This window comes from Magallana gigas, chromosome 4, assembly GCF_963853765.1.
Source record: "Magallana gigas chromosome 4, xbMagGiga1.1, whole genome shotgun sequence".
NCBI lineage: Eukaryota > Metazoa > Mollusca > Bivalvia > Ostreida > Ostreidae > Magallana > Magallana gigas.
Window position 1 is genome coordinate 40,337,391 of NC_088856.1, and position 25,956 is coordinate 40,363,346.

A 25,956-nucleotide genomic window follows, 5' to 3' on the forward strand; every position below is an offset into this window, starting at 1 on the left:
CCAAATTTTTCATTATAAAAATACAGGTAATTCTCAAGTGAAAGACAGGCTATAAATGTTATTACAACACGGTTCACACCTCTTGTTCTGAACCATATAAAACGACATGGCTTAATAAAATTAGTAAATAAAAATCCTAATCAAGCAAGAACGCTTTCTTGGCCGTGCATGAATAAAGACAAGCACTGTTTCAATAGTTTTTTTTAAAAACATATTTCAATTCTTGTATAGGTAATAATTTATTTCAGAGGAATGATAATACGAGAAAAATATCTAAACACAGTGAGATGGTTCGCCCCGAGGCAGGTGCGAAACATCTCAGGGCAAAACAAAATAGGTGCGAACCATCCCGGATTCCAATAATCGATGACGTATATTGCTTTCCAAAAAACGCCACCTGGCGTTTATTTGTGCGTCCGCTTGTTTCATGTTGATGTATGTTCGTTTTACATTTATGTCTGTTGGTTTTACTTTTTGTGTTTGATTTGTATTTAAATACCTTTGGTTGATTTTTATGTACATTTATTTTGCAAAGAAGACTGTTTGTTTTGCATTTATGGTCATTGATAATATTATTTTAGATTGCTGAAATTAGTTTATCGTTGAGTTTGTAAAAATGTATTTTTTGCCCTTTCCGCTGCCCATAGCTATGGCCGCTCACTGCGAGGAGATTGATTCTGCAAGGATGGAGTTCAAACCCCGACCTGGGCGAGGAAAAGCTCATTCATCAATTTAATTTACATAAATGCATTCTGACAGTGTTTAAACTTCGCAGGCGTTATAAATGATCTTTTCGCACTGGCCTTTTTCTGCTTTTCTACTTTCATTTTACCTTGAGTACTTGAGCAATGGTTTTACTAAAAACCCATACTGTAACATTATAATCGTCGTAAATCATAGACTGATCCTAAGTTCATAGGTAATATAAATGTTAACAGATTGTTCTTATTATCAGTTACACAGTATACGTCTTTGTATACGTGCTTTGAACATCTAGTAGAACACCAGGAGATTTAAATCTAATTTTGGCTCTATAAACAGGAAGTAAATTACACAAGTCGCTCTGATCTCAGGGCGTTACCTTGATTCAGGACTCAAGTGGTAAGTTACATATGTAATAAGAATAGTTTTGTCTAAAATTTTAAATATCTTTTATATCTCATGACGGTACAGCATTTGACATATAATTCATATTCATAATCAAGATGGATAAGTCAACAATGGATAATAATATATATTAAACAGTTAAATGCTTGTCCTTATTATTGAACCGAAAGTAGTGACTATATTTCGAGACACTGTGAAGTTTTCCAATTAATTTATTCCGATCCTTTGGCATCTGTAAAGAAATGTGTCATTCTATAACTGTACCGTTACTGGTGTAAACAAAGCCTAATCGGCCAAAATGTTTGTTTACAAATATTCGTATAGCGTCGAAAGCAAATTGAATGTGTGTGTGTGTTGGGGGGGGGGGCTATACTGATCTTTGAATATGGTTATGTATAAATTTGCAAATAATAAAGGGGGGGGGTTAACCCCCCCCCCCCCCGGTTACGATGCCTAAACCTTATACCTATGTTGAGTATCTACACTGTTTCATTGTATTTATAAGTAAAAGATGATTTGTAAATGAAAGCTAATTATAACCTTACTAAATTTGATAAACCTCTATTCAAATTTTCTTATTTCAGATGGAAATATCTAAATCCCTAGAACCACCCGACGCCCAGCATTATTTGGTGTGTGGCACTGAAGACTGTGAGAAGAACTGCCAGTTTTACTGCAATGACTGTCACCAACCATTGTGTGAACAATGCAGAGATGAACATCAGAAGAATAAGAAAACAAAGAACCATGAAGTGGTCCCTTATAAACAACGCAAACGTCAACTTCCTGTAGAGAAATGCAAGATCCACCCATCAAAAGACATAGATCTTCTCTGTGAGCAATGCCAGATTCCCATTTGTTCTAAATGCACAGCCACAGAAGAACACCGCGGCCATGTGTTTACCGACCTAGAAATTGTCTTTGCTGAAAAATGTTCGCTTTGTCATGTAGAAATTACCAAAATTCGAAGCTATTTTGAGCCTACTTCTCAAGATTTGAAAAAGGAAATTGTTGGAAATGTCACAGAAATTAAAAAGATCATGAAAGATATAAGAACATCTATGAAGGCTGAAGCTGAGTCTGTGAAAAAGCTGGTAGACACAGTCACATCAGAAAAAATGGAACAAGTCGACAAAATAGAACAGTCATTATTAGAAACTTTAAGCGGTCAAAATAAAAAAATGCATGACTACATTAACTATCTCAATGAATTGATCAAAAATTTTTATGGCTACCTATCTTCCTCGGATATTGACAATTTAACATTTGCTCTCAAATCAGAAAACCTAATGATACAACCCATACCAGAAACATTCAAACCAGTCCCACCCGTATTTACTGCTGGTCAATACAGCAAGGAAGATATTGCCAAACTGCTTGGTAGAATAACTGTTCCTAACACTAAACCAGAGAACAGAAAAATAAAACCCATGGAGACTGCCTCTACAGAATTGAAACTTACAGGGAAACAAGACAGAGAGAAATCTGACGTGAAACAAACACTGTCTCTGTCTTCTGCTGTCACCAAGGTCAGGGAGTTCAAAGTACCAGGTGTTAGTCGTGTATATCATATATCACTGGGTAAATCAGGCAGACTCTGGGTCAGTGATTATATAGGTAACCTTTTCCAAACAGATCTACAGGGGAATAAGCTACAGATGATACGAACCAGTGGTGAATCTGAAGGCTACCACACAGTCACACAGGGCGGGGGTCTGATCTATACAGAAAAATACCACAAAGTCATCAATAGGATAACACCAGATAATTCAATCACTGAATTCATTAAAACAGGAGACTGGACACCATTCAGTTTACACTCCTCCCACATCAATGGGAACATGCTGGTGGGGATGAGGAAGTATGAAGAGGTTAAAGTCACCAGGTACAACAAGACAGGGACAGAAATACAGAACATACAGAGAGACAACAAAGGACAGGAACTGTATAGTCGTCCAGACTACATCACAGAAAACATCAATGGTGATGTCTGTGTATCAGACTATAACAAACATGCTGTAGTGGTGGTGGATAAATCCGGACAACACAGGTTCTCCTACACAGGTCAGGGGTCAGGGTTTAATCCCTTTGGAATATGTACTGATGTACTCGGTCACATCCTGGTGTGTGATGTTATCAGTAAAACAGTTCATCTCCTGGATCAGGACGGTCAGTTCTTGTCTCTACTACTCACATCACAACAAGGGGTACATATTCCCTGTAGTGTGTGTGTGGACGATGAGAACAATCTCTGGGTGGGAGATGTTGCAAACACTGTGAGAGTGTACAAGTATCTACAGTGAACATTATATATCCATACATCAATTCGGTACTGTGTGTATGCTGTGAGACAATGTAACAACAACACTGTGATAGTGTACAATTACTGGTACATACAGTATTAGTGTACGTTAGTACATGTTAGCGTTTTTCACCCTGTGCATGTTTATAAAGTTAAATATAATGAATCATATTAATTGCTAAACAATTGACAAATAAAAATGCATGTATTATATTTCCTATTTTAGCCATTAGATACTTAATTTCAATTTTTGATTGAATCTTGAAAATAGTTATCAAAAGGAATACATATATTAAATTTCATCTAGCAATGATTGAAGTAATGCAAATGTTTTACGAAATACAATGATATCAAAACCGTACAATGTAAAAATACTACAGAACAATATTTAATTTTCAGTTTTTCATCAATTGATGAATTTGAATAAGATGTACATATTTGACATCTTACTACATGTACATGTAAAATGCATTGACAAAAAAGATTCGTTTGATTCACAGACAATGTAGATTTTAAAATTAAGGAAGCTATTTCTGCCTGGTATTTTCATCTTAAGAAATTTTTTTTTATTAAAAAGAAGAAAAAAACCTAAAACGTTTTTTCATTAACACGCAAACGGTACACAGAAATTAAAAAAGGTAAAAGAACAGCATTTAATAGAACAAAGGGAGGAAACTCCTAAAACGAAGCTGCCGAAAGTACAGTCTTTTCATTAAATCAGGGACGACGGACCTGATATGTTGCACAACTACTACGAACATCGAAATCAAAATATTACGTCACAATCACTAAAACTCAATGAAAAAAATCGCATATGACTCAATTTATGACTGAATGTTCAGAGCCATCTATCCACACTTTATATAGTACATGTATGTACATGTGCATGGTCGCTGACTGTTGTTATTTTTAACATGCTCAAATACGCTTTTCAACATTACACAACTTAACATACCCGGCTTTTTTAAAAGGATGTTACAGTACTGTAGCGAGCTCAAGTTATTCTTGACGCACCAAACAAAAATTAATCTTCCTTAAACTGGTTGACAGTTTCAGTTTGATTCTTATATAATTATACAGCAAATATAGACTACTTATAAGTATTGCTATATTAATAACGTTACATATTTTAAATACAGTAAATTTATTCGAATTTACTTTCTTATTTTGATTCAAAGTATTTCAGACTATGAATAATGCATGAGAAATGGAATGGTATAAATGATTAAAAATTAAAATAAAAAAAAATATACATTAAATCTCTGCATTTTTCTTAAAGATGGTGTAAATAATAAATGTAAACAAAACACGATAAAAGTGCATGTTATTTCATATCTATATATTAGTGTTGTGTAGTGCATGTACTATGCCTACAAAGTAGTCAGATGTTGGTATACAGTGAATAAGCCAGAGGCTAAATGTTCCCTACAAAACGTTCGCCGTGCTATATTTTGACAAAGTTTGTTTACGCTACATACATACTACCAATGTGCAAAAGTAGATGAGTATATTCATCTACTTTTTAAAATCATAATCTGTATGTGTTTTTTTTTTAAAAACGGATAATTTAATGAAAAAATTAAGTAAAGTCCCCGGGTCAAGATACTTTGGTTTGGGGATTGAACGCGGTGGGGGTGGGGGTGGTCCTGTCCTCAAGCATCTGTGAATTGCACAATGTATAGTTTGTTTTTGTATTTGTAAAATTGCTTTTAAAATTTTGGATAAGAATCCTTAAAAAATACGTAGTCTGCTGGTCTGTTCGTGCAATATTGTTCGGCTCCTATATAAGTTCTGGAGAATTACATGTATCGTAAATACCTATTATGCCTTTGAACTTTAGATAATTAATCGTTACGGGCGCATTACTTGCCATTTTGTATAGGAACACATAAATACCCCCCCCCCCCCAAAAAAAAAAAATAAAAAAAAAAATTTAGGTTTGTTTCTATTTTTATGATTTTCTTTGATTAAATATAAATCTTGTTTTCAATGTTTTCATGATCAAATCCATAACAAAACATGACTGTACCTGGCAAGAACGTAACTATGTGTATGAAGTATGCATTATTCCGAAATATTTTCAATTTTGATTTGATATTTCTATTTGTTGAAACATGCAATTTCTACAACATGTTGCAGAATAAAACGCAGAATAAAGCTAAGATGATCAATTAGAGAACGACTGCATGCAAAGCCCCATTTCATCCTTTCTTGAATTTCTAAACTCATAGTAAAGAAATAAACCAACTTTTGGCTGTAAAAATATATAATTGCATTTCCTAAAAAACCGTTAACATTGTATAACCTTGCGATGAAAACAATTACAAATTACTTTCTCAAAAAAAATACAATTTTCTTCTAGTTTAAAATTAAAAACTGTTTTCCTTCTATAATGCATGTTTAGAATTGTGATGTACATTGAAACATGCTTATGTTGTATATTTATTTAATAGCTCTCTCTCTCTCTCTCTCTCTCTCTCTCTCTCTCTCTCTCTCTCTCTCTCTTATGTGATGTTTTGCTGTCGTTTTTTTTTAAATGCTGGAAAACATCGCCGAAAGTACTTGGAAACATCAACTGCGTTTTTCAAATTGATTATAGAAATAATAATCAATAGGAAAAATACAGAAACAGAAGACTTTTTATTACATGTATAACCATGCCTTCAGGTTATCTCTTACGACTGTGAAAGTACAGAACATATCATACAATTTTAAGGTCATTTGTTATATTTTTTCATGAGTTCCAGTGGGATGAAACTGGAGAATGAAAATGGAGGATGTTTAAAGGTATAATACAAGGTATTTTCCTCAGTGAAAGGAATGCACAATCGTTTGAATGAATATCGATGAAACATTTATTTAAGCAATAAAATCAAAACAATGGGAATAGAAATAAATTAGAACAGATTAATATACATGTGGATTAACATGAGTTTCCACAAAAATTAAAAACAATAGGAGTAGAAATATTTAAGAAAGTTTCTATGCATGTGCATCTGCCAAGAGGAAGGACAGCACAAAATGTTCTCAAGGGGATATACGTTTCATTTTCATTATGGAGGGAAATCAATGATACTAAATAAGCGAAAGTATTTTGTATAAAGAATCTGACCATAAAATGAACAATATGACATTATCACAGCTCGAAAAAAAGGAGTTAAAAATTCCATACCAAGAATCCATGTATTTTTTTCTAAAAATCGAAATTATTGATTTTATTAGTGCAATAAATGACATATGGTGATAACGAATAGTGTTCAAAATATCAAGGAAAGGTGCAAAACAGGGGCAGGGGCAAACACGAACCTTAAAATTGGAAGTAAGATCAGGCGTTATGGAGGAAAGAGCATCTACTGCTGACCGGTCAAATCCGCCGTTTATTTTTTGTCGCAATTGGGAAAACGAAAAAATCCGTACACGCGATTATATAGGTGATCATGATTAAAAGCATACTGAGTATATATTGAATGCTTCAGAAAAGATGACTCAGAGATGAATTTGATACCTTATGACTTGTTTTTGTACACATCACCGTAACATTACAACACAACTACATGACTGTATTTAATAAACAACACGAATTAAAAAAATGTTTTCATTTTTCATCTGATAAATAATATATTTGTGTGTTGTTTTAACGTAACGAACAAAAACTGTGTGCCTTTCTAAAACATTTATAGCAAATGGTAAAATTGTAAGAGAGTTGTGGGGGGGGGGGGGGTATTGCAAAGTAGATGCAGTTCGTTCTTTGCAAAAAACGCGTGCATTGGTGACATTTTATGCCTAACACGCAGGAAGAAGGTTTATAGATTAAAAAAGGGGTGGGTCAGATTGAGTTTTCCATTCCCTAGCCATCCAGGCATCAGCTACGTCCCCTTATACGACGAATACAGCTGTTAGTACGGAAAAGAGTTAAGTTAAATGTACAGTAATGTACAGTGAACAATTATAGTGTTCGAACGCCTCGTAAAAAATCCTACATCTACAAGCATAAGTCCCTTTGTTTCTGTTGGAACAACTAAGGCGAAGTGCATTATTTGTCGCAAAGAGTTAAAAGGTTTGCGACGGTTTGCAGTTCCACTATCGACCTCTTTTTTCGTCGGTCGATCATTTGTGTGTCCGTCGGGCCAAGTTATAGGTTTTTAATTATTAATATGAACCAATATTAAGGAGTTAATGTATGAAAACTTGATAGTGTAGTGCTTAGTTTTACGCAATGTGAAACAGAAAAAACCCCTACGTTTAACTTTTAAAAATGAAACATAATATTTTGAAATATACTGAAAGTGTAGTTCAACATGTCAGACTCCTTGAGTGTAATTATTAAATGAAACAGAATACTTTCAAATATGTTCACAGAACATTTTAGAAACGTCTGAATTCTTAACAAAAATTAGATATAAAATGGAATTGACATTTGATACTAGAAAAAATAGCCGTTGCTTTGGAATTTTTAATAGAAAGAAATATTTTTGTATGCATAAATTTTCACGATAATATTATTTTTATGTTGAGCAACAATGCTCTTTTTTGTTGCAATTTAATATAAGCAATTTGTATCGTATGAATTGTAAATAGTTAAAAATTTAAAATGTGTGTTAAAGCTTTACGCCTTGGCTAACATTTTATTTGGCATTGAAAACCTGAATTAATTTTACCAATCGGTAAAGATAAATGTATGTTGCATTCGTTGAAATAAAACATTTTCTCTTGTGAACCATTTAGTGGGAAAAATTACGTCAACATGAAATTAGAAAAAAATTCCCAAATAACATACTACATGTAACATTTTACAATTTTGCAAGCCCTGTCATGGTAGTAAAAACCGTTTAGAATTACATTAAATATGAATAATGATATCGTTCATCATAAATTCTAGAACTACATCAGAATGAGTTTCAATATCATTTAATGTATAATTGTTTTTGAAATGGAGATAAATATTTAGATGTAATGAAATTTTTCCTTACTGTGTTAATGCATGACTTAGGGCAAGATGTGACTTTCATTTTCAAATTATCTTTATAAATAAAGTTTTGCTGATTTTAGATGTTTTATATGTATTTCTGGGTTTTTTTTAAAGTTGAGATTTATTTTTAGAATTAATACTTATTTTACGTTTCAAAAAAATCCGTCATGTTGACAGACACTCAAATTTTCAGTTAAATGAACATCTTTTAACGACAATTTATTCCTTTAAGAGATACCAAGGATGTTGAAAAGTTCAACAGGATATAAACGTGGTTGTCAAGTGATCGAATCCTGTGAAGGCCAAAAGGCTTCTCAGAAGATTTAATCACGTACCAACCAATGACATATCCCGGTGAACTTTAAAAACTTTGCTGCGAATTATCTTTATTTACGTTTTTAACAAAAAGGCAAATAGTTCATGAAAAAACATTGTTTACATGACAAAGGGTTGTGAGCCCTGTATCTTGCTTATAACTCTACGACTGACTCTCAAATTTCATTTTGTCTTAAAAATGCATTTCTTAAGCATTAAAGATACTAAAAAAACAGAGAAATAGAATTTGACCAAAACTTTGACTATGCCTCCGATTATATATCTCTAAAAATTAATTTGTAGTCAAAAGTTTTCATGATACTGAGCACCGATGTTTCAAAACAAATAATCTCATGCTTTGTATGCAAAACACTGTTTGTTTCGTACATGTACCCATTTCTAGCTGGCCCCCTTAGCAAGGCTCTTGTAACAAAAGTAATACAAGGACAAATATAAAAAAAGGATAAATCAGATTAGTACTTTTAGTCAGCAATGTAAAGCTTGGTTAAGGTTACCGTTTTTTTTAATCAAAATTCAGGAAAAATTTAAAACAAGTGAATGATTTAATTTTCAATTGATTGATTTTTTGTGGTTAATCATGATGGTGATGCACAAAAAAATAACTTCAGTTTTAAAAATGAACATCGTTGCTTAAAAAAGCCCCTATCACACAAATCATAAAATTTATGTATTGGGAGGCACTAGATTCTGCTTGATACTTGTAGCTAAATACTGTAAAATATACAAAAAATTCAGTTAGATTGAACTCCTAAGGTAATATAGTAAGAATCAATGCGACTATTGACAAAAAAGAAGCCTTCAGAATATTGGAATTTCCATGTGGGCTTTTTCTGGTAAATTAATTTTCAAAGCTCATCCTGTTATGTAGCGCAGCAATGTTTAATTTTTTGGCACGTTTACATATCTGTCATCCTTTCCTTGTGATTTTAATAAACAAAACATGCCTCTTTTTCAACATGAATAATTTATTAAAATCATTTTTATATTTCACTTATTGTTTACCATAACAGGGGTTTCCATTCGCATGATAGGCGTATGTTTCGCAGAAATGTATTTGGGTAGAACATTTTTGTTGTAAACCATCTTGGGGAAAATCCCAAAAACCTATTAAATATATTTTGAAATATTCTTCAGATGCCAAACATATATTTTACGATCATGGGAGTAAAAAGCTATAAATTTATCAAATATTAATAATTATATCGGTTATAAAAAAAATGGACCTACTCTGGGATGAAATCTATTTTCATTTAATTTATAGTGCTTGAAATTGATGTATCCATTTTCATTACATATCCAAAAGGTCCAAAAAAAATTAATATATAACATAAATTTAAATATTTTAAATTGTATTTTCTCTTTATTTTATGAAATAATGCAATTAGAATTAAAATCCAGAAACCAAAACGCCAAATCGCTAATATATCTTTGCCAACACACATTTGTGTCGACAGAACTTCGCATAGCAAGCGCTCGCGCTTTTAAACTTCTTGTAACTCGCTGTGCGCTGTCAAACAAACGCGACGGTGTTCCGTGCGAAATTGTTTTATCGCAGTTGCGGTTATGTGACGGTGGTGGGTTGTGCGACAGCGAGCTTTTTGAAAGAACTTACGCGGGTAGGTTAAGGCAACTCCGAGTTTAATGACCGTCAAAATTATGATCACTTTAAAAACTGTTTATTTTTATGAAAACAGTGCGGAACATTAATACTCTGTCCCGAGTGTTTGCTTCCACCACGTTTGCTTGATATTTCAATAATAGTAAGTATCTTTGTGCTCAAACTACGTTCATCCACTAATATGAAAAATGTCCAGATTATCTGTTTTGAAACGCCCTTCTACCGCTTTAGGTTTCAATACACATCCAAAAATTGAAAGTCTTCGGAGATTTTGCATTGCATCAGCCATTAATAAGCCCAGATGATAATGTTAAAAAATTGCGCGATGTATTCCGAGTGTATTCCGAATGGAGAAAAGATGTAAACATTTCCCATTACAAATCTCCGTAAGAAAATTGTTTTCGTTATTGTGAAATTTTATGAGTGAAAAGGGATAATTGTTCAATGAAGATATCTTGGAAATATTCCCTTTCATCGATTTCAATTGCATTTCTTTCACAGGTATGTATATTTTTTTATTAAAAATCATCAAATATTGATGGAAGCAATAACTAGGGACAGACTATAATTGAATGTGTTCACCAATATATTATTCATCTACTTCGGAATCGACCCGATCTTTGAGGCTGCCATGCCATGTATCACGTGACAGTTAAAAATAGATCACTTTTTTACCTTGACAAAAAATCAAAAAGTGTAAATCAATAATTCGATCGGCAATTTGTTAATGCTCATTGGTATTACTGCTAGAATCCTTTTGTTAGTCGGATAAAATAAATATTGTAAATATTTATCGGAAACCCTCTCAACTTCTATAATTTCATTGTAAATACTACGTATTTTTCAACCAAAACAACGAAGCACAGGATTCTACCAGCACTTTTCAAGTAGTTTAGGTCACATACCGTTGATATTTACCAAAGTCATCTATCATATTATCCGGGTTAGTGTTACACTTTTGCCTATTTTTTTGTACACACTAACAGAGGAAAGGCTGGTCAAGCTATATAAATATCGATCTGCTTACGTTATAACACTCGCTGATTGAACAAAATATCCATGCCTGTATTCTCTTGATAATATCCTATCTGACACTCATCTAAATCTTACGTATCTGTAGCCCTTTTCACAAAAATTCTTACGATTTATTTCTATAGTAAGAGAAAACGTACGATTTTGTCGGTTTTCACAAAGATTCTTACGATATTCTTAAGTGTGAAATCCATTGTAACCTTACGACAGCCTCTACCCTCTCTTAAGTCTAAAATATTTTTCGTAAGTGTAAAACATTTGTCGTAAGATAGAAATAAATAAACAAACATGGCTGCGTTTTTGTTGTTGTTTGAGAACGAGAGAGCTTTGCGAAGAGAGAGAGTTTTCCGGGACAGAGGAAACCCTATTGACAATTTTACGGACATCGAGTTGATAGCGAGTACCGTTTTCCAAGTCGAACAATAACTGGATTAACTGACTTAATCAAAGATAGAGTACAACATCCCGCCTCTAGATCCCATTCCATCCCTGCATTGGTACAAGTAAGTTCTTGAATTATTTATAAATTTCTTAACTCTTGAAAGAGGAGAGCTAACGGTAGTCAATCATTTCGTACTGCTACAATGTATTTTTGTAATGGTGCGTTTCGCCGCTATTGGCGATTCGCACCGAGACGATTCGCCCTATCAGCAGACCCTTCGCTTTTATAGACACTTCGAACCTTATAATATAATCTTATCAATATATTAAGAATATTTCACAAGTGTATATCTGTTTACATAGTTTGTAATTGTTAATTAGGGTCATTAATTAATTAAAAATAATATAGATGTCACAGAAGAGGTAAAAATTACTATCAACAAAGGATAGGTACCATTTTATAAATTAATTCAACATGAATGGTCTTTACGATTGGATCGTCAAATTTCATCTCTGTGACATTGAAAAGAGGAGGCCTAGGGGCCACATCACTCACCTGAGCATTACGGCTGTGAAAAAGCAAAAATCAATTTAGTACATGCATTGAAAAGCTTAAATGGTTACCCTAGGGGGTCACAATTTCTACAAACTTGAATCTATATTATCTGAGAATGCTTTCATATGCATCTCAGATCATACATTGCATTGTTGTGAGAAGATTTTTGAAGATTTGCATGAGTTTTATCTTTCTCAGCCCATTTAGGTTCTTCTTCAGAGGAATTTTAAATGATGCCATTAATTTGTCACTATTGCATAATTATCTCCCCCTGGAGGAGGCATGGTCCTTCATTAAAACAAACTTGAATCCCCTTTACCCAAGGATCAATTTTGTGCCAATTTTTTTTAAAGTGGCCTGGAAGCTCTGCATAAGCAGATGAAATTGTGAAAATTTTATAACAACAATGACAATGACAACAGACAAATTTCAATCATAAAAGCTAAAAAGTTAATAATTCATTCAAGTTGATCATGGTTAAATAACAACCATTAATACCTGATTATAAAATAAAGTGATGTAGTAATTTTGTAAATCAAGTGTTCAATAAGTTCCAACACAGTTAAGATTGAGAATAATCGATATAATTAAAGTCAAGTAAAAACAAGTTGTACTGAAAGAAATAATTTCTTGCAGGCCTTGGTTACTTTGCGATTTCTAGCAAAGGGAGATTATGTTTCTGAGGTCGCAGACATGCATGGTATTTCCTTATCCTCTGCCTCAAGGATCATTCATATTGTGTGCTCTGCACTTTGTCTCTGTCTCGACAATATCAGATTCCCAACATCCCAGCAAGAGCTAAAGAAAGTGAAGGACGAGTTCTTCAACATACAGGGATTTCCAAATGTCGTTGGAGCCATAGATGGCACACTTGTCCCCATCCAAGGCATGGCAGGTGATGAGGAACCTACTTTCATTTGCCGGAAAGGATTCCATGCCATTAACATACAGGCTGTTGCAGTAGCTAATCTCAGGTACATGTTTACAACTTTTCACAAGCTTACTGATTTATTGTTCCCAATGAAGAAAGAAGTTGATATATATGGTATACTGTTTTATCTTATTTAATTTTACCAACATTGTGGTAAGATGGCCAGGATCCGCCCATGATTCTTTCATTCTGGCTTATTCCTTCTTGCCACAAATCATGAGAGGAGTGAATGGATGGTTCCTGGGTGATTCTGGCTATCCACTGAAGAAATGGTTGCTGACACCATTTGCCCAGCCATCCAACCAGCAGGAGCAGCGGTACAACTCCTCCCATTGCTCGACGAGGAATACTGTTGAGAGAGCTTTTGGCGTTCTCAAGAGCAGATTTAGGTATCTTCCATAACTATTATACAAATCTTGTGCACAGAGCTCCAAATATAAAATCTAACCTGTAACGGATAATATCTGTAACACCACATTTGTCAGATAATTTGTTTAAAAAAATGGATTAGGGCAGCATCATGAGAGAAACTGAAGAACCATACACTTTACTACATCTCCAGTTTCATATTTACAAAAGCATTATTTTTTCATACAGATGCCTTCACAAAACAGGTGGTAGCCTGCAATTCAAGACAGAGAAGTGCATCAAATTCATTGAATGCTGCTTTAGTCTTCACAACAAGGCCATTAGTGAGAGGGTGCCCCTGCAAGCAGGGAACAATGCTGTGCCAGTGTACCACAACCACGATCTATAAAATGGAAATGACAATGATGGATTTGCCTTGAGACAAAGAATTGTGCAACGCTTTTAAATATCATTTGTCAAAATGAGACTATCAGATGGCAAGATAAATAATGTACATCCCTGCATATACATTGTGATTTTAAAGTACATGTATTTGAAAAGAACTTAGAACTCTTTTATCAATTTCTATTTGTTATCTGAATAGAAAAAAATGACAAATGTAAAGAACAGTGAAAACTTATACTATTGTTCAGTTTGTCAACAATAACATTTTTAAAAACAATTTTGGTTTGTCAACAATAACATTTTTAGAAACAATTTTGGTTTTTCAACAATGTCATTTTTTGAAACAATATTTCAACAATAACATTTTTAAAGCAGTAAGTATATAAGTGCTCTTGCTGCCAGATATTAACAATATCACAAAAATGTCTGTAATTAGAATATCTATGAACAAGTGAGCTAATAAGAATACCTTAGACTGCATACACTGAACATGTAGTAACATTAATGGTATTAAATGAATAATGAGTCTTAAAGCCTGTTTTTTCCTTGATGTTCATATATGGAATTAATCTATTAAATTAGATAATTCTCACAGTGTTCAAGTATACAGGTGCTTGAAAATTAAGTCATAAGACCTAATCAAGTAGAAGTGTTAAATATTTTATTAAGAAAATGTAAGCTAAAACTAAATAGATTTTTCCCCTTGGAATAGCCAGTATTAAAAAATAACATACATGTATGTAAATGATGAACATAAGAATTTTCCATGAGTTTATATAAGGAGAAAATATGAGAGAAGTATTGCAGCAAAATGATAACATCAATATGAATCTGACAAAATGCTCTTATCCACATTAAAACTTAATACTGATAAATAAATGATCGTACGTGATGCATTAAACAAATTTTAGAGATTTCAAGGGGAATAACTCATGATGATTTACAATAAATATTAATTTTACAATTTTGTCTATACATTTAAATATTCCACTCAAATGTAAATATAAGTATCAATAATAAAAACAATGTTACAAAGTTCACTTAGAAATGAACTTTATGAATGGGAACGTGATCAAATCTACTGAGAAACCCTTCGGGTTTTACAGGATTTGATCACGTGACCAACAAAGTTCATTTCCCAGTGAATTTTGTAACATTGTTGTTTATTTCTTCAATATACAAAAAATAGGAGATACAGTGGTCCCTGTTTAATATAATACCCGTTTGATATTATAGTTTAGTTAATATGATAGTTTTTCAAAACACAACACCATTTCTTAATAATTCTATATAAATAACATAAAAGTGCACCCGCTTAATATAATAGAAAGGGCACCCTTGTCAATTGAGTTGCACACCTATTTTATGTGCTATTCCCCCATGAGTAGCTTGTATAAACACTCTAACTTCGCAAATTACTTTGAAATTTACTGACAGTGCTGACCAGACAGGATTACTGCACGTGGCTTAAGTACGTTACCAATGCACCTGTAAAGTGACATTGCTGTGTATTAAAGTTCTTATAAGTTTTAATATATAAATCCTCTATTTTCTTTAGTAAAAATATTCTCTTAACTAATGGAATACATTTCACATGGCTTATCATTTGATGCCATGCATTGGACAATTTGTACCTCAGTAAAGTAAAGACTTTGTCTTTTTTAAACATGCCTTTATTTCATAGGGAAAATGTGCCAAATAAACTTAAGAAAATTAAAATGTTAATCATAGATTTGTGCTTTATTTTGTTGTTTCATGGAAGAAGTCTTTATAAAATAAATTGTCTGATGAATGCCTAACTAGATTTGGTCAAAACAAGAAGTACATTATAGAGGAATAAAAAAACATGAAAGCATGTCAACCCACCGGAAGCATTTTGGTGGATCTGAGCAATTTTCTCAGCTTGTTATAGTTAATTTTATAAATAATATTAACTTTTTTGATGCAATAAAGATAAATTTATAGAACAAATCATCAATTGCATTGGAAATTACCCTTTCTAGATTAAGATAGTAATACAGAACGTAAATAGTCACATGTCATACTTACTCACATTGAATTTAGCTAGGTTCGATTATTATTTTAGTCCTGTTAATATAATAATTTTGCCTGACAAAATAAATATTATATTAAGCGGGGTCCACTGTATACCTATGTTATTGCATCAAATACTTTAAACTCACTTAAAATTTGTAAGGATTAAACTACATGTATTAACTAAATTTTATAACAGGTGAAAGTGAATATGGCGAGAGAGACTGAGTTGACTCATGAAATTTCGTAGCTATGACTTCCAGAGCGGTTGTTGTTCTCCTCTGTATCTCTATAAGCTCGCTCTGCTGTTGAACAATTTTCTCCAGCAATGAAATCTTCTTCTTTCTGTAGTCCTCCGCAGTCTTGTTTTTTTCTCTTTCTCCATCAAGAAATTCTCTTCTAAGGTTGTGTGATTCATCACCTGAAATATGTAAATAGCATTCCTTTAATGGGTTTCTTCTTTAAAAGAATACCTCATAAACAAAGTATTTTGGGTATAAAGGAATAACCTTGACTGCCAGTCTGTATGCCTGTCTTTCTGGCCATGCAAATAGAGCCAAGCTTTGATATTATACACCAAATTCAAAAGATCATTAGACACTCATACTTGACACAAACATTGCTTATGATCTCAGGGTTTGTCAATACATTATACATGTATATTTATTAGAGAATAATCCTATATAGAGAAACACTCAACATCATTTTTATCAAGCTCCTCAGAAAATTATTGACAGTCATTAAATTTTCACAAATGTCCGTCAAAGAGCGTTTTCCCCATATCTTTATTGATTTGGATTTTGGTTAGAAAATTGAATTATTATGGTCTCTTCCGTTTATTCTGCTTTCTTGAAGATGGGCATATTTGTCCAGGGTTAACATCCGGCATTGAATTGGCAAAGACCACTGTAAAAAAGAAAAAAAATAAGTAATTCCTTACAGTAAGATCCTCACTAAGAATAAGAATCAATAGAATTTACTTAATTAACATTAACGATTGAGTAATTATTTAAGAAGTTCACTTTAACATGAGTGTTTCATCAGTAAAAGTTAACATAACATTCCTGTTGTCTGCTGAGAGAAAGAGAATACCTGTCTCAAACTGTTCTTCCTGCTGGACATCCTCACTACAAGCACTTTCTGAAATAGGAATAATATATATGAGATCTGCATGTTTAATATCAACTATCAAATATGTTATCATTATCAATATTTTTTAAAGCCATTCATCCAAAAGATGAATTGTGGCAAGATTTGTTGAAATTAGCCAAGTTGTTAAAAATGTGCATAAGTTTACCTGGAATAGAGGGTTTCATTTGCGTGGTGGAGGCAGGGGATGCTTCAAACACATATGATAGTTCTACAAAAAGTTTGTTAAAATATTATGTAAAGAAAATAACTATTACTATGAAACCTGGTTCACAGGTGCATGAAGTCAGGTCAATGTATCGGGTCTCATTGGTTAGCACACTGGCATTCCAGGTAGGTCAGAGACCCTGAGGCCCTTTTAACAAAAAAAAAAACAAAAAAAAAAAAAAACAAAAGAAACAAAAAACGACAAAGACCAAAAATTTTATTCTGCTTAGAACTTTCTTATTAACTACATGTATATTAACTAGAAAATGATTTTAATCTTTTTAAAAGGTAATATGTAGAGTCATATTTATTTACACTAGCAATTTCAAACAAAACCAGTAATTTTGCATGGTTTTACAATCAAATTAAGTTTTTGGTCTTACTCATAAGCTTTTAATTTAAAGGCTTTTATGAAACATGCGCTTGAGTCTTGGTTAAAATGTGAAATTTTCACCACCTGTGACACTACATAAGCAACTAAGAAATTTTTTTCTACATTTCCTCCATCAAACAAAAAATTGTGGATATGGCAAAACTTTGTAATTAATTCATGCATTACCCTTCTCCATAATCAGACTTTGTGATGGAGCTGAGGTGTCCACCCCTCCTGACACCCCTTCCAGCGAGGACTTTGATATTGTTCCAACAATCTAGATTTAAGTATAATTGTAAACATGTCCATTAAATTCAATATACCATGAACAAAAAATCTTGGTTTCTTAGTTACATTTTGTACATAATAGACAAAAAAAAGATTACAAATAAAACAATTATTATGGGAAATTACTTCATCATAATGTAAAATAACGTTTTATAAATTTACTTCAAAATGGCAAGTTGTTTGTATATATATTTTAATGAAGTCAAAGGAAAGAAAAATGTTAACTCACAGCTGAACTGATATATTCACTGCAAATAGTTTTCTAATTTATAACATGCTTTCTGTTCCCATGATTTTAACTCCTCAACAAGAACACCAGGGCCTCCTCCAGTGGCATGGAGCACTCTTCTCTTCTCAGCTTCACGTTTTTTGATTTGGGAGCTCAAATCCTGCCATTTCTTCTTTACGTCGCACACCTCCCTCTCAAAATTGGAACAGTTTACTGCATTTACCCTGAAAGCATTCAAATAATTCAATTTCTTTTATAAAGTTTTGATTCACTATGATACAAGGGGCTATTTATCTCCCTCTCTCTCTCATCTTATCTATCTACTATGATATATTTGAAGATGGAGTTCATTTTATATAAATTAAAACAAATTTAATCATCTTATTATAGAGAGGCAGGTGTTGCTTATTAACTTGAATATGTACATATATTGCACAACTAATGTGGAGTTAAAATTATGATAAATTTTTTTTTTGGCTTTTAAAGCATGGATGAAAAAAAATCACTAATCAAAAATAATTATCATTATTGTTTTATCACAATGTCTTAAAGTTGTATTAAAATCTTACTTATGTTACATAGTGATCAATTTTACAGTTGTAGACATGTACGTAAGCTGCAAATTTTACAGTTGTAGACATGTACGTAAGCTGCACATTAGCCTACCAAATTTTGCTCTCCAAATGATACGAAAGCATCATGCATTGGAGGAAATTTTTTAATTCGCTTCGGTAATAGCGCTGGATATATAAAGTTGAAATCTTTTTTTTTGTACATTTTTGTTCTTCACAAAACAACTTAATTCAACCCAGTTTTATTAAGTCTATATAATCTATCGTGTACTCACTGTGACGTTATCTCGACCCAGCAACGATTTTTTGCTTCATTGGTGATCGATGGTGTAAATTTTCCTTTTATCAGTCTGATGTTATCGGTGACACCTTGTACCAACACCTCTATCTCTTCGTTTGACCAGTTAGGTTTTCTCTTTGCGATTTTATCCATTTATAGGTGGTCAGACGACAAAACGATATTAACACGGAAATACGTACCGCGCATGTGCAGATGAAACGAAAGTAAGTTGTCAAGAAAGCTTTTTGTCGTAAGTGAAATCGTAAGTGTGCACGTAGACTAAAATTGCAAGAATTGTCGTACGAATATTTTTTTTACTTACGAGTGCGTTTGTAAAAAGCACTTAAGAATTGACTTACGAATTTCTTAAGTCTAAAACTTACGCAAAATCTTAAGAATTTTTGTGAAAAGGGCTTCTGTATTAAATAAGTCTTATTTCGGCATTGTTTACACTGCATTCCGATGATTTGTCTCCCGACATGATCTTCTCTATTAAACATGCTTGTGACGTCATCAATGATAATTATACGTAATAGAGTGAAAACTAAGATATATCCAGTTAGAGGAGTTTCTAGTGATATTGTATGCCTGTAGTTTTTAAAATTTAAAACAGAGATTAAGTTAAAATCGAGAAGTTTCTGAGTAAAATATGACATCATGCTGCTTATTGTGACGTCATATCGTTCAGAGCATTTTGATCGCTGAGAGTTGCATACCCGCGTATTTTAAACGCTCAAGTGGATTTTTTTAATGACCTTATTCAGAGACCATATATTTGAGGCATTTTTTGGTTGCTTCATTAGTATTCGGAGAAATTCATTTTCATGGATTCACAGTGATTGATATATTAAACCTATAAAACTTCGTAACTAATAATCATATCAATACATTATTCTATTTGATATAATTATATTTCAATGTTCAATGAGTTTTTCTTGAAATATCGTGGATCAATCAACAAATGAATGAATGACACAAAAATCAGTATTGAACGAATGACGTGTATTAATGAAACTACAGTACATGTTCAAATAAGAATTGATAAAATGAAAATGACAGCTATTTTTTTTCAAACATTAATGCGAATAAATACTTGACTTGGTTCAAAATGTATTATACGACATTGAATTATTGCAATAAATACTATCCTCTATTAATACAGTCATTTCATGCATATCTTTTACAATTTTATGCTATATTATGGTATGCGATTTTAATGATATGCTATGAGATTTGTATGGTATGCTTTGAGATTTGTATGCTATGCTATGAGAAATTGAAATGAAGGGCTTAATGATATGGTATGCTATGCTATGCTATGGTATGCTATGAGATTGGAACAAAAACGCCTCCATACACAGAAGAGTTCCACACATTTCGAAGTGAAATAATAAGAAGCCAAATTTTACCACAAATCTATCATGTAAACATTTATTTTTTCAAATAAAAACATTTAAAACCGAGTTAAAATAATGTTGTATGCTATGCTATGGTATGCTATGGTATGATATGACGAATGCGATTCTATGAGATTGTATGCTATGGTATGAGATTCCAATGCTATGGTATGAGATTCCAATGCTATGCTATGAGATTTCAATGCTATGCTATGCTATGGTGTATGTTGTAAAAGATATGCTTGAACTGACTGTATGTTTATAACATTTTTGTTTGAAAAGTATTCTATGAAAAGTATTTATTTCTCTAGATGCAACTTGCCCATAAATTATTGATTACAAAACTAAACTTCTTTGTTAGACCATTTCGACAACAGAATTAATTAATTGCCGATAGTATTTAACCGCAGTGCAATCAGCATTCTCTCCTACTGTACACAAACTGTGGAGCGGCATGCGCTTCAGAAGAAGTTTACCGCTGATAGTCAGATTCATTGAGTTAATCAATGGCTGCATTCAGTTTAAATCCTCACGTGAGGTGTCTTTCTTAGACAATTCTCAAATGATAGGCACATATCAAGGATCTTCCAAACAAGGGCTTTTCGGCGTGTGTGCTCCAAGATGTAACAATGACATAAGATGTAACGCTATTGACATCTGCTTTGAAAATTTGAAGTGCAAATTAATCAGTGGTAGGACACCACTGACGCCAGGAAACGTCTCTGAAGGAGTGTGTAAACGATTCCAAATGGTAGGGATGTAACCTTTTTTTGCTTTTTCTTTATCTCTCTCTTTCTGTATCTGAATATCACCCGTCTCATTTTAAAAGGAACATATGGTTAATTTGTGCGTTCTCTCTCTTTTTTTAAGCAAGGTTGTCCAGATGGATATTTTTTTGACAGAAAAGAAAATATTTGCATCGCTCACAGTAAGTCTTATATTAGTGACAACTGCAATTTTTTTTACAATCGAATCTATATTTAATACGACCACAAGCTAAAAACTGTCATTTATTCAACCGAATGTTGACTGAAAGGAAGGTGACTGAATGACAATTTCCCTTCCTTCCTATCACTTTTCAGTTGTCATGATGACACCATGTCAGTTTCATCCTGTGCCATGTTTCGCTCATTATGTTTCGTTGATTTTAATGTTATTCGTTTTCCTAACTTAATTAATTTTCTTTTTTCAGACTATTGCAACTTTGAGAGTGACCCAGAGTTGACATGTTTTCTTTCCGAAAGTCTTTCTGACGAATTTAACTGGACCATCCATGCGGTTGGTAGTTAACTATATAATATATCTTTTTCAAGAGGTGATATGTCAGGAGAGGACATTATCTTTAAAACTTTACATAAATAGTTTCATAACCATTAAATCAACATCTTAAAATGCGCAAATCCCACAACCCCGAAAATTTGATTTGTTAAGTATGGTCTTATTTTTATAACACACTGGTCTGTAATTGCTGATTATGATCATTTTTTGGGGTGGAATTTATTCCCTATATTTTAAAAATAATGTATACTGCAAGTTGCTTTTATAGATTACTTGTCTTTTAAAATAATTGCACATATCAGTTTCATTTTTTCTCAAAAAAGGGTTTTTTTTTTTATTACATAGCCATCTTCTGTTCGCCCTTTGAGTATATTCTGTGACTAAATAGAAAATGGTGCATACGCAGATGAATAAATGTGCGGTCACTGTGACGATGCGAATTTGCATCCGGTTTTCCATCCAATTTTCATTTTCTCGTGCACCCGATTCGCTGTCGACATATCCCACCGTGTGATCACCAAAGTAGAAAGTCCAAAGCAAAGTCTCAAAGTCGATTTAAAATCTGATGTCACAGTGACTTTCTCCCGTAAAATATTAATAATGAATAGGTTTAATTAATTAAAAATCGATTGTATTTCGTATCGTGTGACCACCTCAACAATCGACTCCAATTATTTTACCTAAGCAAGTCAATTGAAAATCAATTCGGATGAAAATCGCATTGTGAGCCTGCACTACAAGTCTATGTAATGAAAGCAAGGCTCGTGTCCTGTTTTTGTTTACATAGGTTCAATAAACAAGTAATAAAATATTTATTAACTGATTTGTCTATTTTCTTATTAATTTTAAGCATAAATAAACAGTTCTGTACGTTTAACACATTCATTTAAAGTCTCTAACTGGAATGTTTACTTCAACATTCAAAATGTAAACAAAGTTTTGTTTATATAGTAAAGAATTGTGAGTTCTGTAACTCGCTTCTAACTCAAGAAATGGCACTCTAATTTTGGTTGCTTATTAAAAATGCCTTTCTAAAGCATTGTAAACATTTGAACCTGAAAAACAATTTTTGACAAGAATCGTGATCATGCCTCTTTAATTGCATTGCAAAGTTTTCCATATGCCATCGTTAAAAACGAACAGTCAATATGACGTCATGATATGAAGTCATCGTCATTTAAAAACAGCTCTGGCTCAAGAGTTAAATCAAGTTAAAAGAAATATGTAAAATGATTCATGCTAGTTATGAAGGTAGCGATCATTGCAGAACTACAATGCTAGAATTTGTGACATTATTCTGCAAATATACTACAATCCTATAAATTCCTTCTTAAAACTGTTTCCCTTGGGCTCCACTATGAGTTAAATACAGAAGTTTGTAGGAAATGTTTTAAAACTCTTCTTAAAACATCATTATATCAAGGTCACAGTGATCTTCTGTCTCTTTAAAAAAATATTTATATTCCTTTTAACAATTTTTTAAGATCTAGTATAATATTGGTGCATTCAAAGAAGCCTTTTTTAGACATCATATCCTAGGATATAGGATGCATCATTTCTTATGCATTATTTGATGCATCTTAGATACTAGGATATGATGTCCATAAAAGAAGGCTTCTTTTAATGCATTTAAATGTATTGTCAAATCTCAGAATATCTGAGAATTTTTGTGAGTTTCGAAACCTTTGAGAAGAATTTCATATTCAAAATTTTTATTTTAGAATTCTACACCATCCTTCAACACAGGTCCTTCCTCTGCTGTTAATGGATCATACTACAAATACATTGAAACATCAAGAGGAGAAGGTTATCGTACTTACATATCTGGTCAAAGGGCGATTCTCGAAAGTTTCATGAAATTTTCAGGTGTATCGTCATTATTTTACGTTTTTGCATTTAATAAAACAATTTTTATCAAATATGACTTTTTAAATAATGAGTGAAGAAGGGAGATTAGTGTTATCACTCATTAAACTGCAATTTCGCCCATTTGACATTTGACATATTTTGCCGGTATATTCCACCAAATTTCAAAGTGATAATTTCAAATATCAATTATATTACTAAATATGGAAACAAATATATATTAATTTCTAAAACATATTCAACTGGTGACTTACAAAACAGTCTGCTGAAACATTATGAAAGAAAAGTGTCTGTGAATCATGTTAAAGAAAAAACTTTGCAACATGTAACATGTTTAATTGTTTAATCAAGATACAATAGATAAAATTTAACAGCATGATATTGTATAACCCCGTTGTGGCGTTATAAAACCTGAGTTTTAAATTTTTTAAAGTGAGATTTCAAGATATTTGACAGAAAATAAAATTGATAAAAACGTCTTCATATTTGACCTTTGACGTATTGATATGCTCAAATTCATTGAGCAGAAAGTCTAAACATTAGTGATGACATTGTATAAATTTCTAAACCCAAAATACATGCTTACAGAAAATAAACAGTGCACGTTTCTAAATGACCAGATACAATGTCTAGTAGAATGTGTCCTATTTACAGACGTGAACAGCTTTTAGCAGAGATAAAACAAAATAAAATGCGCAAATTCAACTCTTTTTTATTCCATGCATGAAATTCATCTCTAAACGTCTACTTGTGTTTGTTGAAAATTAAATAATTCCTATACTTGGTCGTATTACAGATATAACCTACTGCCTTGCGATGTACTACCACATGTACGGAGGCTACATAAACACTCTCACCATCAGAACTCAGAAAGGGAACAACACCGCCATAGACCGCTGGAAATTGTCTGGTAACCAAGGTGATGCCTGGCATCATTTGTCAGGGGTCAACCTTCCTTTGGACTCCCAAACAAAAGTAAAGAGATAGTTTCAAACTTGTTTCCTTTTCGATAAATATTCCTTATATTGAGTGAATCGCTGTTTAAGATCTTTTTTTTCATCATTTTTTTAGATCATCATTGAAGCAACAAAGGGGGCTTACTATGAAGGGGACATTGCAATTGATTCCATCGAGTTGTTGCCGTTGGCATGTCCTTAGAAAGTAACAGAGTGACCAAACTTATCTTTTATGCGCTTTTGATTTATTTTACTCATTTTTATTATTTGATTTGTAAAATAAACATTTTAAATTTCGTATAACTAAGTGTTCTTTTGCGCATTTGGCGTGAGTTGGCTTAGTAAAGATTTATCAGATATTTCATTGGTTTTTTGACTTGTAAGTATTTCTTTTTATCAAATAGTAAGCGGCCAGTTGGATCATATGTTTCATTGCAATTTATTAATCAATTCATTTTCAAAGTTTTGTGATTTTCTTTGTGTTTTTGCAGTCAAATATTACATGTATTTTCATATATTAAAACCGTTGGATCTAATTTGCATATTTAAAGTACCATATAACAGAAACGTTATCTGTAGATAAAATAACGCAACGATGTTATGTTATCGTCACCATTTGTATCTGTTGTAACTTGAATTCAGTTATTTCGATTCGTAACTTTTTTCTATCATTTTGAACCTCGAAATACATATAATATAAATGACCATCTGTCTATCTGCTCTTCTACACTTTACACTCCTCATATGAACAAGCATTCTGAGAGTATTGCATAAGGAATACAAGTCTTCTACCAGCATCACAAATTTAAAACATTTGTATTTTCATGTGCTAAATGGGTCTGAAAAAAAACTCGGTTTAAGATTTCTAAAAACGACGAAACCAATTATCAATTTTTAAAAAAGTCGTTAAAATTATTTGGGTTCTTTTGTGTTCATTTGGGTAAACATACGATATATTGATATATTAAAAAAAAATAATACATTGCAACTTTAATTAAGACATGTGGATAAAAAGTAACGCAAGTCGCACTCGCTGTAATTGCTGATGACTATAATCATTTTTATGGGTAGAATTTATTCACTATATTTTTAAAATAATGTATACTGCAAGTTGATTTTAAAGATTACTTGTCGATATTAACGGCACATATCAATTTCATCTTTTCTCAAAAAAGAATTTTTTTTCTAATACATATCTTCTTTTTGACCTATTTTGTGACTAAATAGAAAATAGTGCATACACAGATGAGTAAATGTGCGGTCACCGTCTCGATGCGAACTTGCATCCGGTTTTCCATCCAATTTTTATTTTCTCATCCGATTTGCTGTTGACATTAATCTC

At 32.5% G+C, this 25,956-nt stretch overlaps 3 protein-coding genes and 1 long non-coding RNA gene across 6 annotated transcripts in view; 2 read left to right on the plus strand and 2 right to left on the minus strand.

The window, feature by feature from the left end:
- The window catches only part of LOC105347601 (inhibitor of nuclear factor kappa-B kinase subunit epsilon), a 384,423-nt gene that overhangs the window by 95,863 nt on the left and 262,604 nt on the right, over window positions 1–25,956 (minus strand). The gene's annotated exons all lie outside the window — the stretch shown is intronic.
- On the plus strand, window positions 943–4,338 carry LOC136274789 (E3 ubiquitin-protein ligase TRIM71-like). Its single transcript, XM_066082433.1, has 2 exons — window positions 943–1,101; window positions 1,692–4,338. Exon 2 carries the CDS (start codon window positions 1,692–1,694, stop codon window positions 3,408–3,410), a length of 1,719 nt encoding a protein of 572 aa, XP_065938505.1. The 5' UTR covers window positions 943–1,101; the 3' UTR covers window positions 3,411–4,338.
- Window positions 16,841–17,418, minus strand: LOC117683297 (uncharacterized). Its single transcript, XR_004597375.2, has 3 exons — window positions 17,317–17,418; window positions 17,112–17,159; window positions 16,841–16,925 (listed from the first exon to the last, which is right to left on the minus strand). It is a non-coding gene; the product is annotated as an uncharacterized lncRNA (long non-coding RNA).
- LOC105347600 (MAM domain-containing glycosylphosphatidylinositol anchor protein 1) lies at window positions 20,939–25,287 on the plus strand. Its single transcript, XM_034452440.2, has 6 exons — window positions 20,939–21,265; window positions 21,385–21,442; window positions 21,707–21,792; window positions 23,514–23,658; window positions 24,455–24,633; window positions 24,730–25,287. The coding sequence occupies exons 1-6, from the start codon at window positions 20,969–20,971 to the stop codon at window positions 24,814–24,816; spliced, it is 852 nt and encodes a 283-aa protein (XP_034308331.2). The 5' UTR covers window positions 20,939–20,968; the 3' UTR covers window positions 24,817–25,287.

Excerpts from the sequence above, each read along its gene's own strand:
- LOC136274789 (XM_066082433.1), top strand. The coding sequence starts at position 1,692 with ATGGAAATATCTAAATCCCTAGAACCACCCGACGCCCAGCATTATTTG.
- LOC105347600 (XM_034452440.2), top strand. The coding sequence starts at position 20,969 with ATGCGCTTCAGAAGAAGTTTACCGCTGATAGTCAGATTCATTGAGTTA. Across the intron at positions 21,266-21,384 it reads TGTGTAAACGATTCCAAATG|CAAGGTTGTCCAGATGGATA; the intron begins GTAGGGATGTAA and ends TCTTTTTTTAAG. Across the intron at positions 24,634-24,729 it reads CTTTGGACTCCCAAACAAAA|ATCATCATTGAAGCAACAAA; the intron begins GTAAAGAGATAG and ends TCATTTTTTTAG.